This window comes from Callorhinchus milii, unplaced genomic scaffold, assembly GCF_018977255.1.
Source record: "Callorhinchus milii isolate IMCB2004 unplaced genomic scaffold, IMCB_Cmil_1.0 Scaffold2, whole genome shotgun sequence".
NCBI lineage: Eukaryota > Metazoa > Chordata > Chondrichthyes > Chimaeriformes > Callorhinchidae > Callorhinchus > Callorhinchus milii.
Window position 1 is genome coordinate 7,730,827 of NW_024704743.1, and position 13,125 is coordinate 7,743,951.

Consider the following 13,125-nt stretch of genomic DNA (forward strand, 5'->3'; position numbering starts at 1 on the left):
TGGTCTACGACTGCTTGTTGGATACTACTGTGCACAATTGGCTGCCACATTTGCCCAGAAAATACAGTTAATCCACTTTACAGTATATTCTGTGAAGCGCTTTGAACTATCTCAATGACGTGATAAGACGCTATATCAAATGCAAGGATTATTATTATTACAGGACAATTGAGTTAAATCGAATTTGTGCTTTAAGAAGTGCATTATAACAGTAATATCTCATATAGCCTGTTTAAATTAATACATAGTAAATTTAATTCAATTATCCAAAAGATGGTTCCATTCATCATTCTGTCTGCTTTCTGGAACTTCATCCCAGAGTCCGTCCAACTTGCCTCCTCTCTTTCCATTTTCAAAGTCCACACACACAAACACCCTCTTCAATTCTCACTCCATTAGCTCTGGTTCCCAGAGAGTTGTGTAAAGTGAGTTGGGACATGAAATTATATAAATGAAGACTGTATTGTAAATGACATTGCACTAAAGCTTGCATATGGGATTTCAAATTGTATAACAAAATAGTTCAAAGTTTGCATCTCAACAAAATTACATTTATAGAGCGCCTTTCACGTCGGAGGACGTCCCAAAGCGCTGAACAGTCAGGTGTCGGGGTCCGAGTATGGGGGAGGGATGGTGTAGGGCTGAGGAAAGGCAGAGAGGTGGGAGGGCGACCAAAGGCATGATCGAAGAGAAGGGTCTAGAGACCGGCCTTGAAGGAGACAAGGGAAGAAGTGAGGTGAAGGGACCGTGGGATGGAGTTCCAGAGTGTGTGGGCAGAGAGGCTGAAAGCCCGGCCACCGATGGTAGGGCGGTTTGGGCAGGAAACATGGAGCAGGCCGGAGCCCGCTGAATGGATGGAGCGGGCAGGTTGGTAGAGAATCTCCTACATTCAAAAAGCAACAGATTGTATCTGTTTTTTGAGAAATGTTTGACAGTGAGACACCATTTGTGCAGTTTTGAATGTAGAGATTGAATGCTTTTACGGGTTAAGTTTAAGGAACATAATGTGGTCTAATGGACCTTTTTATCAGAAACAGTTGCTGGAATAGTCTCCTCAAGCGTTTCCCAACAGCTGGTTTTGTTTATATCCTGTTGTTAATGTTCTTATGATGCTGTACACTGTGTTTTGGGACAATTATTTTGGCTGAATTAGTTTCACTTCGCCTTTCGGTTAAAGGGTTGCGGTTTCAAGTCTCAAGTTGGACTGACAGTCCCAGATGCACTGCAGCACCTCCGTTTTTAGATGACCTGATGCCCTTGGGAGACAGACGTTAAACCAAGGTCTGTCTAATCAGGTGGTTGTTAGAAAGAATTTGTGATTCTGTTTCAAAACAGAAAAGAACAGGGAATTTCTTCCGCTTTCCTGGCCAACAATCCTCCAGATAAATTGCTCATTCACTTCATGGCTGCTTGTGGGACATTTTGCTGTGCAAGTTGGTTGCATTGTCTGCTTACAGATAGACAGCCCCTACATCTGAAACGCTTTGAGGAGTTTCAACTGTATTACGTGTTACAACGACAACAACTTGCATTTATATAGCGCCCTTCAGACGGGTAATGTCCCGGAGTGCTTCACAGTGCCGGAATCTGACAATGACCCAAGGGGAGGGGCGAGGTGACTAAGTATGATCAAAAGGGAAGGTTTTTAGGCATGAATTGAAGGTGGGGAGGGAGGGGACAAGGTGAAGGGATTGAGAGAGTGAGTTCCAGAGTTTTGGGGCATAGTAGCTGAAACTACGACCACTGATGGTGGAGCGGAGGACATGAGGGACAAGTAGGAGGCTAGAGCCAGCTGAGCGGAGGCAGTGGGTGGTGAGTTGGGGGTAAGCAGGTTGGAGAGGTAGGGAGGTGTGAGGGCATGAAGTCATTTGAAAATGAGTGAGAGGATCTTGAAGTTGATCTGTTCGGTGTTTGGGAGCCAGTGGAGCCTGACTAGGACTGGTGTGATGGGGGAATGGAGTTTCATATGGGTGAGTATCTGGGCTGCAGAGTTTTGAATTCATTGGGTTTTGTGGAGCTGGGGAGACCAGCGAGGAGGCCATTGGAATAGTCCAGCTGGGAAGTGACGAAGGCGTGGACAAGGGCTTCAGTTGTGAGGTATGGACGGAGACGGGCAACATGGCAGAGGTGGAAAAAAGTAGTCCTGATCAGGGAATGAATGTGTGGGAGAAAGGAAAGCTGGGGTTCGAACCTGACCCCTAGGTTGCACACAGGTTTAGAGAGTCTGAGGGAGAGACCAGGGAGGTTGAAGAGTTCAGACCTGCAGGAGAGAGGACGTTGACGAGAACCAAAGAGCATGGCTTCCATCTTGCCGACATATGAGATATTTCAATGTTCCAGTCACTATATCAAATGCAAGGATTATTATTACTAACATGAGTTAGTGCAGCTTTCAGGAGAATGGCCCGTTCTCTTCAATGTATTTAAATATTAGGTGTCACTGCCCTGCAGGCAGATTGACTTTCCTCTGAACTGAACCCAATTGCTGAGAGCACAATGTTTTTCTTAACAAAAACTAAATGTACTGTGATTTCACAGATTAAGCACAGGCTGCAACAACTCTGTTTAAACCTCTCATCGTTTTGCTCACCAAGTCGCTGCAGATGTTGGGGGCCAAGCATAGATCCTTGAGGGATCTACATATTAGGGATAGGAGTAAAATACAGTCCATTTATCACAACCTGCTGATCACATCCACTGAGCAAGTTGTATGTTCAGTTCAGTTACATCTCCTTGGCAGACAAGTTTCTCAATGAGGCTGGGTTGCCATAACCCTAGTGTTGGCTATATAAATGTGGGGGCCGCTACCATAATTTTATGTTTGAAATTGAAAGAATCTCTAGCTTTTGCAGATATACTGTCCTTGTTTGGTTGAATGAGTTTGTTACCGTAGTTTTGTACCCATCTCCTTCATCTAATCGAATCCGGCTATCTCTTTTTAGGAAATGAGTCACGTGCCACAACCTTAGGTAAAACTACATCTGACAACCACAATTGATTTGTTTTGATCAGCCGGGTGTCTGACACATGCAGAAACCCATCACCATGGTTGAGAGTATCCAAACCAGACTGAGTTCCACACAGTTATGTCACCTACACTTGTATCAGCCTACCCATTGAGGCTTTGGCTTCCAGGGTTAACTGGAGCTGAGTGAGAAGAATATCTGCCCTCCTGCCAACAAACCTGGCTGGCTGGCTGGCTTGACATCAACAGTATCCTGCAGTGGTACAGCTCAAATTAGCTCAAGAACCGGACAGCAGTCAAATCAACTTTATAGTATATTCTGTGAAGCGCTTTGAGACATCTCAAAGACTTGAGGCACTATTTCAAATACAAGGATTATCATTAGTATTATTAAGAAAGATTCACTTGATTTCAACATTTCCTTGCCAAGCACATCACCTCTCCAAGGAGACTCCACTTACTTCTTTTCCCCTCCGTTCTCCCTCCAAGGAGGAGCAAAGATAGGACCCTGATGCACACCATGTTTCTATGCGAGGCCAAGTAGAGAAAGCGTTGAGAATACAAAGTGGAGGTGATCGGTCAAGTGGAACTCAGTGCATCTCGGTGGATGTGAATGAGAGTAAAGGTGGTCAAGGAGGATAAGAGTTGATGACAATGTTGAAGGCAGCAGAGAGATCGGGTTGAGGAGGCATAGGGACCCCTGGTCACAGAGTGAGTCTACATTGTTCGACAAGGGCTGCCTTGATGCTGTTGAGCAGGACAGAGGCTGGTTAAGATCAAATTGTCAAAGAACTAGGGGATAGATTCCCATCCTTGGCCACAGAATATGATGACTTTGAGAGATCTAAAGGTATGAGTCACAGAAGGAGATCAGAAGGAAGGGGATGGCTGAGTGGAATAAAAAGGTGCATATAGCGTTTCAGTCGAGGCCTGTGCAATGAAAATACTAATGTTCTTTAAAAAAAACATTGTTTTTTAAATGAGGTACGTCATTAGGTATGTCATTACATTTTGCCCACAAATATATAGTCAATTCACTTTACAGTCTATTCTGTGAAGCGCTTTGAGATGTCTAGAAGACGTCAAATGCAAGGATTATTATTACTATTATATTACTTGCTTGTACCTCTTGAGTTGCAGAGTTTGCATTCGGACATATAAATATGTCTCTTTAAATACATCTCTTTCTTAGTTTCAGAACTTCGAAAACTTTTTGAAGCTGGTCAGAAAGCCACTGTCGAAATGAACAGGTATTGAGGGAATTTATACACGATCATTTTGGATACAAAAATGAGAAGGGAAAAATTTGATGATCCATGAAGCTATAGTCTTCTGTTAGCGTCATTGTAAATTATTCATTCTGCTTCCCTTGATTTTTTTATTGCGTGTGTTGTGTGGTGTTTGGATTCTTAAAAAGTTATAGTTCGTGTTGGGCTTTGCTGTATTCAGTGCAACACCGTTTTGCACTCATTGTCCTGTCGCGCTTTGTCCCGTGCAGGAAAGAGCGAATTGCCAGACGTTTGGAAGGAATTGAGAATGACACACAACCAGTGCTCTTACAAAACTGTCCTGGTTTAGTCACTCATCGCTTGCTGGAGGAAGATACTCCTAGGTACACACGAGCTTCTGATGCTTGTAGCCCATGCTTGGGTAAGAGTTTTTTTTTCAAAAGTTGTCCATCATTTTGTGCTTCAGTGATGTTGTGTGTTATAAACGCGTTTCATAGAATGTTAGCAATACAAGAGGCCGTTCACTCCATTGTGCTGGACTCCTTTAAGAAATATTTTCTGCTGGAATGGGATGAGGTGTAGGGTGGATACAAATGAACCAAAAGGCCTTCTTCGTCCAAATCATTTGTGTGATCTTGTGGTGTTGGTCCCACCACTGAGTTCTACTCTATTACCAATTACCCTATTCTTTTGCCGCATACTTACAATTTATATTGCAATAGACTATTTACCCGGTTCCACTTTAAATACTATAACTTCAGATGACCATACACCCCCAATTTCCAGGGATAGTCATTGTTGTTGTTGTAGTCCCTTGATGATCTCTGAGACACTACCTTGTGTGAGGGGCCCTATATAAGTGCAAGTTATTATTGTTGGATGAGGTATTGTGTCCCTTTGCCCTGTCTGGAGTTCAGCAACAAACTGAGTAAGAACAATAACATTCTAAAACAGATACACTCATCAGAGAAACACACCCATTAATCCAACAAGCTTCTCCAGTGCTGCCAGCATCAGCAATTACAGTGAGTTTAATCATTTTTTATACGTGTCCCCGGATTTGGTTTACAAAATATGGAAGGGTGGAAAGCGGGGGTCAAGCACAATCAAAGAGGAGGGTCTTGAGATGGGTCTTGAAGGAGGCAACGGAAGGGGTGAGGCGGAGGGACCGCGGCATGGAGTTCCAGAGGGTGGGGGCTGAGTGGCAGAAGCCCCTCCCCCGCCAATGGTGGGGCAGGCGAAGCTGGAGCCGCTGAGCGGAGGGAGCGGGGAGGATGGTAGGGGTGAGCAAAGCCATGGAGGGCTTTGAAGGTAAGGACCAGGATCTTGAACTGTGTCCTCTGTGTGATGGGAAGCCAGTGGAGTCAGCCGAGGGTGTGGGTGATAGGGTCACGGAGCCTGGTGCAGGAGAGGAAACGGGCTGCAGAGTTCTGGATGATCTGCAGCCTATAGAGGATGGAGTTGGGGAGGCCGACAAGCAAGGCGTTTGCAAAGTCAAGCCTCGATGTAATGAAAGTGTGTATGAGGGTTTCGGCGGCCTGTGGTGTGAGACAGTGGCTGAGCCAGGCGATGTTGCAGAGGTGGGGGAAGGCAGAGCCGGTCATGGCATGGATGGTAGAAAGGATAGTTGAGGGGCAAACAAGACGCCAAAGTTCCGGACTGGCTTAGTAAGGTGGAGTGTGCAACCATGGATGGTAATGCTGTCAACGCCTGAGGTGTGACAGCATCCAGCCGGGTCCACAGTATTCCAGGGCACTGCTGATGACAGCATCGCCAGCCTGGCTCGTCGGCAGGACTTGGAAGGGCAGACCAGTCACTGGGCCAGGGAGTCATCCCACTCAGCTCCTGTTGACCCTGCAAGCCAAAGCCCGAATGGTTAGAGTGGTCCTAGCTGGACAAGCAGTGGGAAAGCTTGCCAGACAGCAATATCAATGGCAAGCTATGCATTTTTAACTGGTTAGACTCCAGCAGTGACCCCCAACGCACACTCTGGGGTCCCCAAACCTTGGCTCTTGCCAATCTGCGCCTAATACTTTCTGGAATAGGTAAGCAGGATGTGTTCTTCTAGGGGGAGAGAATGGGCATTCCATTCCAACAATCTATCTCTGGGATTTCCATGTATAAGTAGGATGCATGAAATTCTCAGCTTGGTTTGGATACACAGAGTGATGGGTATCCACGTGTGACAGACATCCGGCTGAGCCCCCCCCCNAAATTCTACTGCGCTGGCGGGAAAGTCGAAAGAGGTGGTGCTTACGTACAAGGAGGGCAAAACGAGAGGGATTTGCTCATGGTATTGTAGTGCACCACCTGGTGGCCTAACCAAGAACAATATTAGCAGAGACTTGGCAGCTGGGCACCTGTCTGCATTTTTAGCTGGAATCGTGAGTAATGCACAGGACTTGGAACGTTTTCTTCAATGCATCAATCAAATGTGCTAGTCACAGGGTCTGGTATTTTGAGCATAGGCTTCTGCCATGTATTGTTCTTTGCCAGTCAGGTCTTTGGATAACAAAACAGGAGGAACCGTCTTTGCACAGAGGGTGGTGAGAATGTGGAACTCACTGTCAAAAGCCGCTGTTGAACCAGGAAACATCAATGCTTTTAAGAGCAAATTTGATGCATATGTGAACTAGAGGGGTGAGGCAAATAGAAGAGGTGGAGGCTTATGCTGCACAGTCTATGTAATCCTTGGTAATTCTGTGCAACAAAGTGTCTGTTGATCTGACAACAACAACAACAACTTCCATTTATATAGAGCCCTTCATGCTGATAGTGTCTGAGTTGACGTTATTGAGACCCACTAGAGCTGGGAGTTTAAACCACTCAGCAAAGCTGAAGTGTCCAGATAATAATAATAATACTCATTGCATTTGATATATAGCATCTTATCACATCGTCGAGATTTATATTACTTCACAGGATATAATGTAAAGTGGATTGACTGCGCATTTTGTGTGTGAACGATATGTGTACTTAGATTAAACTTGCTCTTAATAGAGTTCTTAGCTCGACAAGCCTGTATTTAAATACTTTGTCAGGAAAGCACAAAAAACGTGAGACTAATCGATCCAGGCCTATGCTAGTTCACCTTTTAGTGAACAGTAGCCTGGAGCTAAGGTAAACATCCTAACTCTACCGATGTTCACTAAGACGCAAAAAATTCTCGCTGGTCATTTATAATAATAATAATACTTACATTTCATATAGCGCCTTCTCACGTCATTGCGATGTCTCAAAGCTCTTCACAGAATATACTGTAAAGTGGATTGTCTTTGTACTTTGTGGGCAAAACGCGGCAGCCAACTGGCACACAGCAGCGTCCCACAAACAGTCGTGGACTGAGAGACCAAATTTTTTTATGGATGTGGGACGTGACATGGGGAGAACACTGAAGAGGAGACAAATGGATGAAATTATATCAATAAATTAACCTTTATAAACACTGTGTCTTTGTCTAGCTAGAAGATCGGATAATGAAGGATTAGACCATCAGTCAACTGAAGACCTGTCAGAAAGGCAGTCGAGGCCCAGATGCCGTGAAGAGCCTGACCATATGCACAGCGAGTCCAAGTATATGGTTGGCATGGACACCGAAGCACTAGAAGCCAAAGCTGAAAGAATAGCCAGATACAAGGCTGAGAGAAGACGACAGCTGGCCGAAAAGTATGGCATTGCCCTGGACTCTGAACCTGACAGCAATACGCAGAGAAACCCGCGATCGCGGAAGGAGGTTGAGTTGGATGAAAAGGTGCCGTCGCAGCCAGATCACAGCGATGACTCGAGTCCAGTGCAGAGTTCTAGGGTTGAAATGGTCTGGGAACCAAAGACGCTTTCGCCTGGTGCTCCGAATGAAAGTTTCTTCTCCGACAGAGTTGATTTCTCTGAGAGAGAAACCCTCCTCAACAAAGAAAACCACAAAAGAGCGCATAAAGCGATTGCCAAAGGAAGAGACTGGGAGCTGACGTGCGATCGCGACTTTAACGAGTCTACCGTGACCGACGCTCCAGGCTCGCCACCGTCCCCTCGGAGGTTTTCGCTTTCCTCCCCAAAGCGGTCCATTGAGTCATGTGATTCAGTTAGTGAGCAATGCCAGAGTTTGCAGAGTAAAAGAGGGTAAGGATTTATTTAAATAATTCACGTATCTCGTTTTGTCCGGGCGTCTACTCCATTGCATAGGCACGGAATATTCGAGTAACTATTGCGGGCAGATTCTATTTTAAGAAAGACTGCCAATAAAATGAGAGGCTACGTAGAAAGAAGAAAAAAAATTGCATTCTTACAGTGCCTCATCACACTGCAACACTTTGAAGTTCTTCCAAGTAATTACTGTTAAGTGCAGTGCCTTTCTTATTGCAGGCAAACTAATATCAGGACAAGAGGGTAAAACGCAGTTAGTCAAGGGTCCAATTTCCTGTGATTCAATGTGATACTGAACATTCAATTTTTTTTAAAAACTAGATGTGTAGTAATAATAATAATAATTCTTGCATTTGATATAGAGCTTTATCACATCGTTGGAACATCTCAAAGCGTTTCACAGAATATACTGTCAAGTGAATTGACTACTTTATGGGTGAAACGTGGTAGCCAATTGCACACAGCAGTGTCCCACAAACAGTCGTGGATTGAGTGACCAAATTATTATAATGCATTTCAGTACTGTAGGATGGTTCTGTGGTATACTTTGTGCAGAATTGGGTGATTGATTACTGAATTCTTTTAATTTGATTTCACTGAGAACTAAATAGTAATAGTCATTGGGGAAACCGGTGCAAATGCTGTGACTGACTAGTTGTAAAAAGCCCTGTGTACGTAGAATGTTAAAATCTGCCCTATCTCTGTGCTGCTCGTATCTGAAGCAGGTTCCCATTTGGGATCAAATTGTTTTTTATTTCGGTCGCTCTCCGAAGGAGGTAGAACAGTAAATGCAGTGACGTTGGGAGATCTAAAAGCAACAATTATTTTCGATTTTTTTTTTGCCTCAGCTTGGAACATTTACTGAAGTGGTTTCAAATACCTCATTTGTGAATGCTCAATTTTCATAGCTGTTACACAGAATGTTGCAGCATGGAAATTGGCCATTCCACCAAGCTTATCATTGCCAGTGTTTATACCCCTTTCGAGTCCCCTCTCCCATACTCCTCTATTCCATTCCTCCCCCATGTATCCATCAGGTTTCCTTTTTAAAGACATGGATGGTATTTGCTGCAACCACTACTTCCCACAATGAGTTCCACAATCTCACCACCCTCCGTGTAAAGAAGTTCCTCCTAAGATCCCACTTACATGTGCTCCTGCCTGTCTTATATTGATGCACCCTTGTTTTGGATCACCAAACAACTTAACCCCTTTTCTGCTAGCAGGTAATGTCTGTTTCTCCCTGATACATTTTGAGCTCTTACACTATGATGCTGAAACAGTTTGTTTCTACAAGTAATAAGGTTACTCTGCTGTAAGGAGCAGCTTTATTACTGTAATAACCACAAGCTATAAACTACTGAAAGGGTTCACGCCTAGTCACCCAGTCAACCTTCCCTTTTCCCCCCCCCTTGCCTGTTCTTCCCTTTTCCTGTTCTTTTTTATTTATGTTCAATTTAACTTTTACCACACTGATTTAATCTCTTCTGCTTATTGTAACTTTCTATTCTTGATCGCACCCTTTGCTCTGCTGTTTTCCGCCGTCTTGCAGCTCACACCCTCCACTTCTGAGGCAAGAGTGATATTTGATTCAATTGGCAGTTTGAGTGAAACTGGCCAGTTTCGAAAGCCAGATGTTCTGCTCAGTTGGCCAAGAAGATATTAAATGTTGGCTTGGCTGCATGGTAGCCCCGACCAGGTCAATCTTTGTTGAAACATGTGAAATGGAAAGGGCTGGCTGATCACTGTCTTCATTTGTCAGCAGATTGATTCTAGCCAAATCATTCTGGGCAAGGTAATGGTTAACCCATGCGGCATCTCAGTAGACACATTGAATTTATAAGCATTGTTAAAAGCCTAAAGAGTAAATTCTTGCCAGTTATCCCTATGTTCATCCAGTTGATTCACATCTCTTGTAATACAGTTTTCGTTCTTTAGATATATAATGTAGATTAAAATTTAATGCATAGTAGACTTGGGGACATTAAGCGTATGGACAATGTTCTTATTTATAATGTATGATGGTACCTTTACCCTTGGTGTAAGAACGCAATCATTTAAGTTTTACTTTTAATTTTTGATTTTGTCTCTTCACTCTTCCCCCCCCACACACACATACACACACACAAACACCACTTATGTCTGCTTCATCTCAGATGGGGATTTAAAAAAAGGTCTGGTGGCCGCACAACATAAGGTTAACGGCACACAAATGTAAACCACCATTACAACAACCATTCATATTCATTTAGTGCCTTTCACATCAGGAGGTTGTTTCACACATCTTGTTGGGGCAGGGGCACCTTTACTAATGAGATATTTCATTAGGAGTATTCTTACCTATGAACCAATTATAATATGTGCCTTGAAAAGAGCCTTGTCGAGTTGTATAAGATGTTAAATTGGATAGAGAAAGTAAGTATGGAACAATACTTTCAAATCTATTTAGACAGCAGGACAAGAGGGTTGAGTGCTGTGAAGGGTAATCTTAGGACAGTCACCAAGAATGATTTGGATGGTTGAGAACAGAATTTACTTTTAGGGAGTTAACATTTCCTTTCCTGTAATACCTGTTCTTGTTACGTAATTGGAAGTGTAAACAGTGTTTATTCTGCGTGTGGTCTGACTGTTTTTAGGAGCATTTGTTGATTGTGAGGACTTAACTTTTGTGGTGGACTGGAGAGTAGAGACAGAAATTCCAGACTTGACTAACATTCTTATGCCCACTGTTGTTCTAAGGTCTCCAAGGAAAATAGGTGCCCACAATCCATTGTAATAGTAATCCTCGCTTTTGATATAGCACCTTATTACATTGTCGAAACATCTTAAACTGCTTCACAGGATTTATGGTAGAGTGTAGTGACTGTATTTTTTGCACCTCCCGACGTGAAAGATGCTGTACAAATGCAATTTTTGTTTGTTTGTTTATTAGCATCTTCAACTCAGTAGAGCATGTTAGGTAGTCAGAAAAGAGCTGTATCAGGGTTTAGTGGTGTCCTGGTACAATAGTTGGATTACTTTGTTCATTTAGGAGCTAATGGGTTAGATCAGTTCTTGCAGTGTTTGCAATTTAGTATTGGATTACTAAAGTGCCCTATTTTTGGGTGTGATGGTTTGAGGACTGTTGACCTACCATTACTTTTATTGATCACAGAGGTATCCCAATTCAAATCAGTTATTTTTTGCCTCCAATGAGGTCGCTTTTGATACAGCACAGATGATACAATCCCATTCTAAACTTTGCCTAGACAAATGTAACTTGAAATTGCAGCTAAATCTAATTGTTATAAATGATGTAGAAACCAACCATCACATTGATCTATAAACTAGCCTGTGGTACTCGTGAATTATCAACAGTACCTTTGTTTGGCAGTTTTTCTATTTATATAGAAAAAAATTAGATAATACAGTGCCTTATTGTGTTGTGTCCCAAAGTGCGTCACAGGATTTTTCTGTGAAGAGTTACGACTGTGTATTTTGTAAAAAAAAACTTGGCAACTAAATTGCCAAACTCCTACAAATGAGCCATGAAGTAAATGACCAATTTGATCTGGGGGATTGTTGGCCAGGATACTGAGGAAACTCCCTTCTCTTTTTGATTTGTGCCATAGGATCTTTAACGTTCACCTCAACAGTCAGGGGGATCTTAGTTTTACATCTCATCCAAAGGGCACACATCTGAAAATGTATGCTCCCCTGACACTGCATTTGACTATAAGCCTAGACTGAGTTTAAAGTCCCAACGTGGGGTTTGAACTCACAAACTTCTGCCTCAGAGGTCAGAGTGCTGCCAACTGAGCAGGGCTGACACCTCATGTACTTTGAAATTAGGCACATCTTGCCTTTCCAGTCACATTTTGTTTCTAAAGTGCAAGTCAAAAGTTTCTAAAATGCTAAAACGCGATGATAATAATAATAATCCTTGGATTTGATATCGCACTATCATGTCTTTGAGACGTCTCAAAGCACTTCACAGAATATACTGTAAAGTGAATTGGCTGTGTATTTGGTGGGCGAAACGCAGCAGCCAATTGCGCACAGCAGCGTCCCACAAGCAGTTGTGCATTTTTTTAAGTGTTTATTACCCCCGGAAAAGCGATCCGTCAATCAACTAACAACTGGGGTCCTAATTATTGCTAGGTAAACAGAGGCGTGTGGAGTAAGGAAACTTGCCCAACTTTTCGCCCTGCCTGGGAATCGAACCCAGGTCCTCTTGCTTGCAAGGCGAGTGCTCTCACCACTGAGCTACAGGTCTCCACAATAGGCAAAAGCACAGAAAAGGGTGCAACATTGGTCACTACGGATTATTGTATCCAAAGCTTGGGAATAGATGCTTATCATATATGTCAAATCTATAGCAAATTGACTGGCACTGTCTTTCCGCTATATTTCCATATAGCAATTCAATGAAAGTAAGGAATGAGTGGTTGCTGGAGAGAGATTCCAATGGCGAAACACCTTCTCTCATCAACTGGCCTTCCAGGTACCGTGGAACATAGCTTTTTGTGTCATTTTTGCAAATTATTCCTAACGGCACATTTTAACCATTGATGTGTGCGCTTTTTTTTACACATTGCTCATCACATCATTGTGACTTGGCAGATTGGACTCAGTTTCTCACTGATAGTTTTGACGTCTTTCATGGTAGAAAGATCCATCTCAAAAGAGCCTGACATACTAAATAAACTCATTGTACATTTTCACGTATTGCCATAATTTGCTTAGTTTTGGGTGTGCACGACTAATCTTAACTTTGAACTCAAGACCAGAATAAATGTGGTTCCGTGATCA

General features: G+C 43.2%; 1 protein-coding gene across 11 annotated transcripts in view; it reads left to right on the forward strand.

Moving 5' to 3' along the window:
- The window catches only part of svila (supervillin a), a 109,779-nt gene that overhangs the window by 15,711 nt on the left and 80,943 nt on the right, over window positions 1-13,125 (forward strand). For 9 of the 11 annotated variants that reach the window (XM_007905428.2, XM_007905429.2, XM_007905430.2 and 6 more), the window contains exons 4-7: window positions 4,158-4,215; window positions 4,464-4,615; window positions 7,656-8,310; window positions 12,734-12,817. In XM_007905428.2, the coding sequence (XP_007903619.2) occupies window positions 4,208-4,215; window positions 4,464-4,615; window positions 7,656-8,310; window positions 12,734-12,817 (899 nt within the window). In that variant the 5' untranslated portion in view covers window positions 4,158-4,207. The remainder of the gene's footprint in view (window positions 1-4,157; window positions 4,216-4,463; window positions 4,616-7,655; window positions 8,311-12,733; window positions 12,818-13,125) is intronic. The other 2 variants (XM_007905431.2, XM_007905437.2) reach the window with 1 other exon arrangement.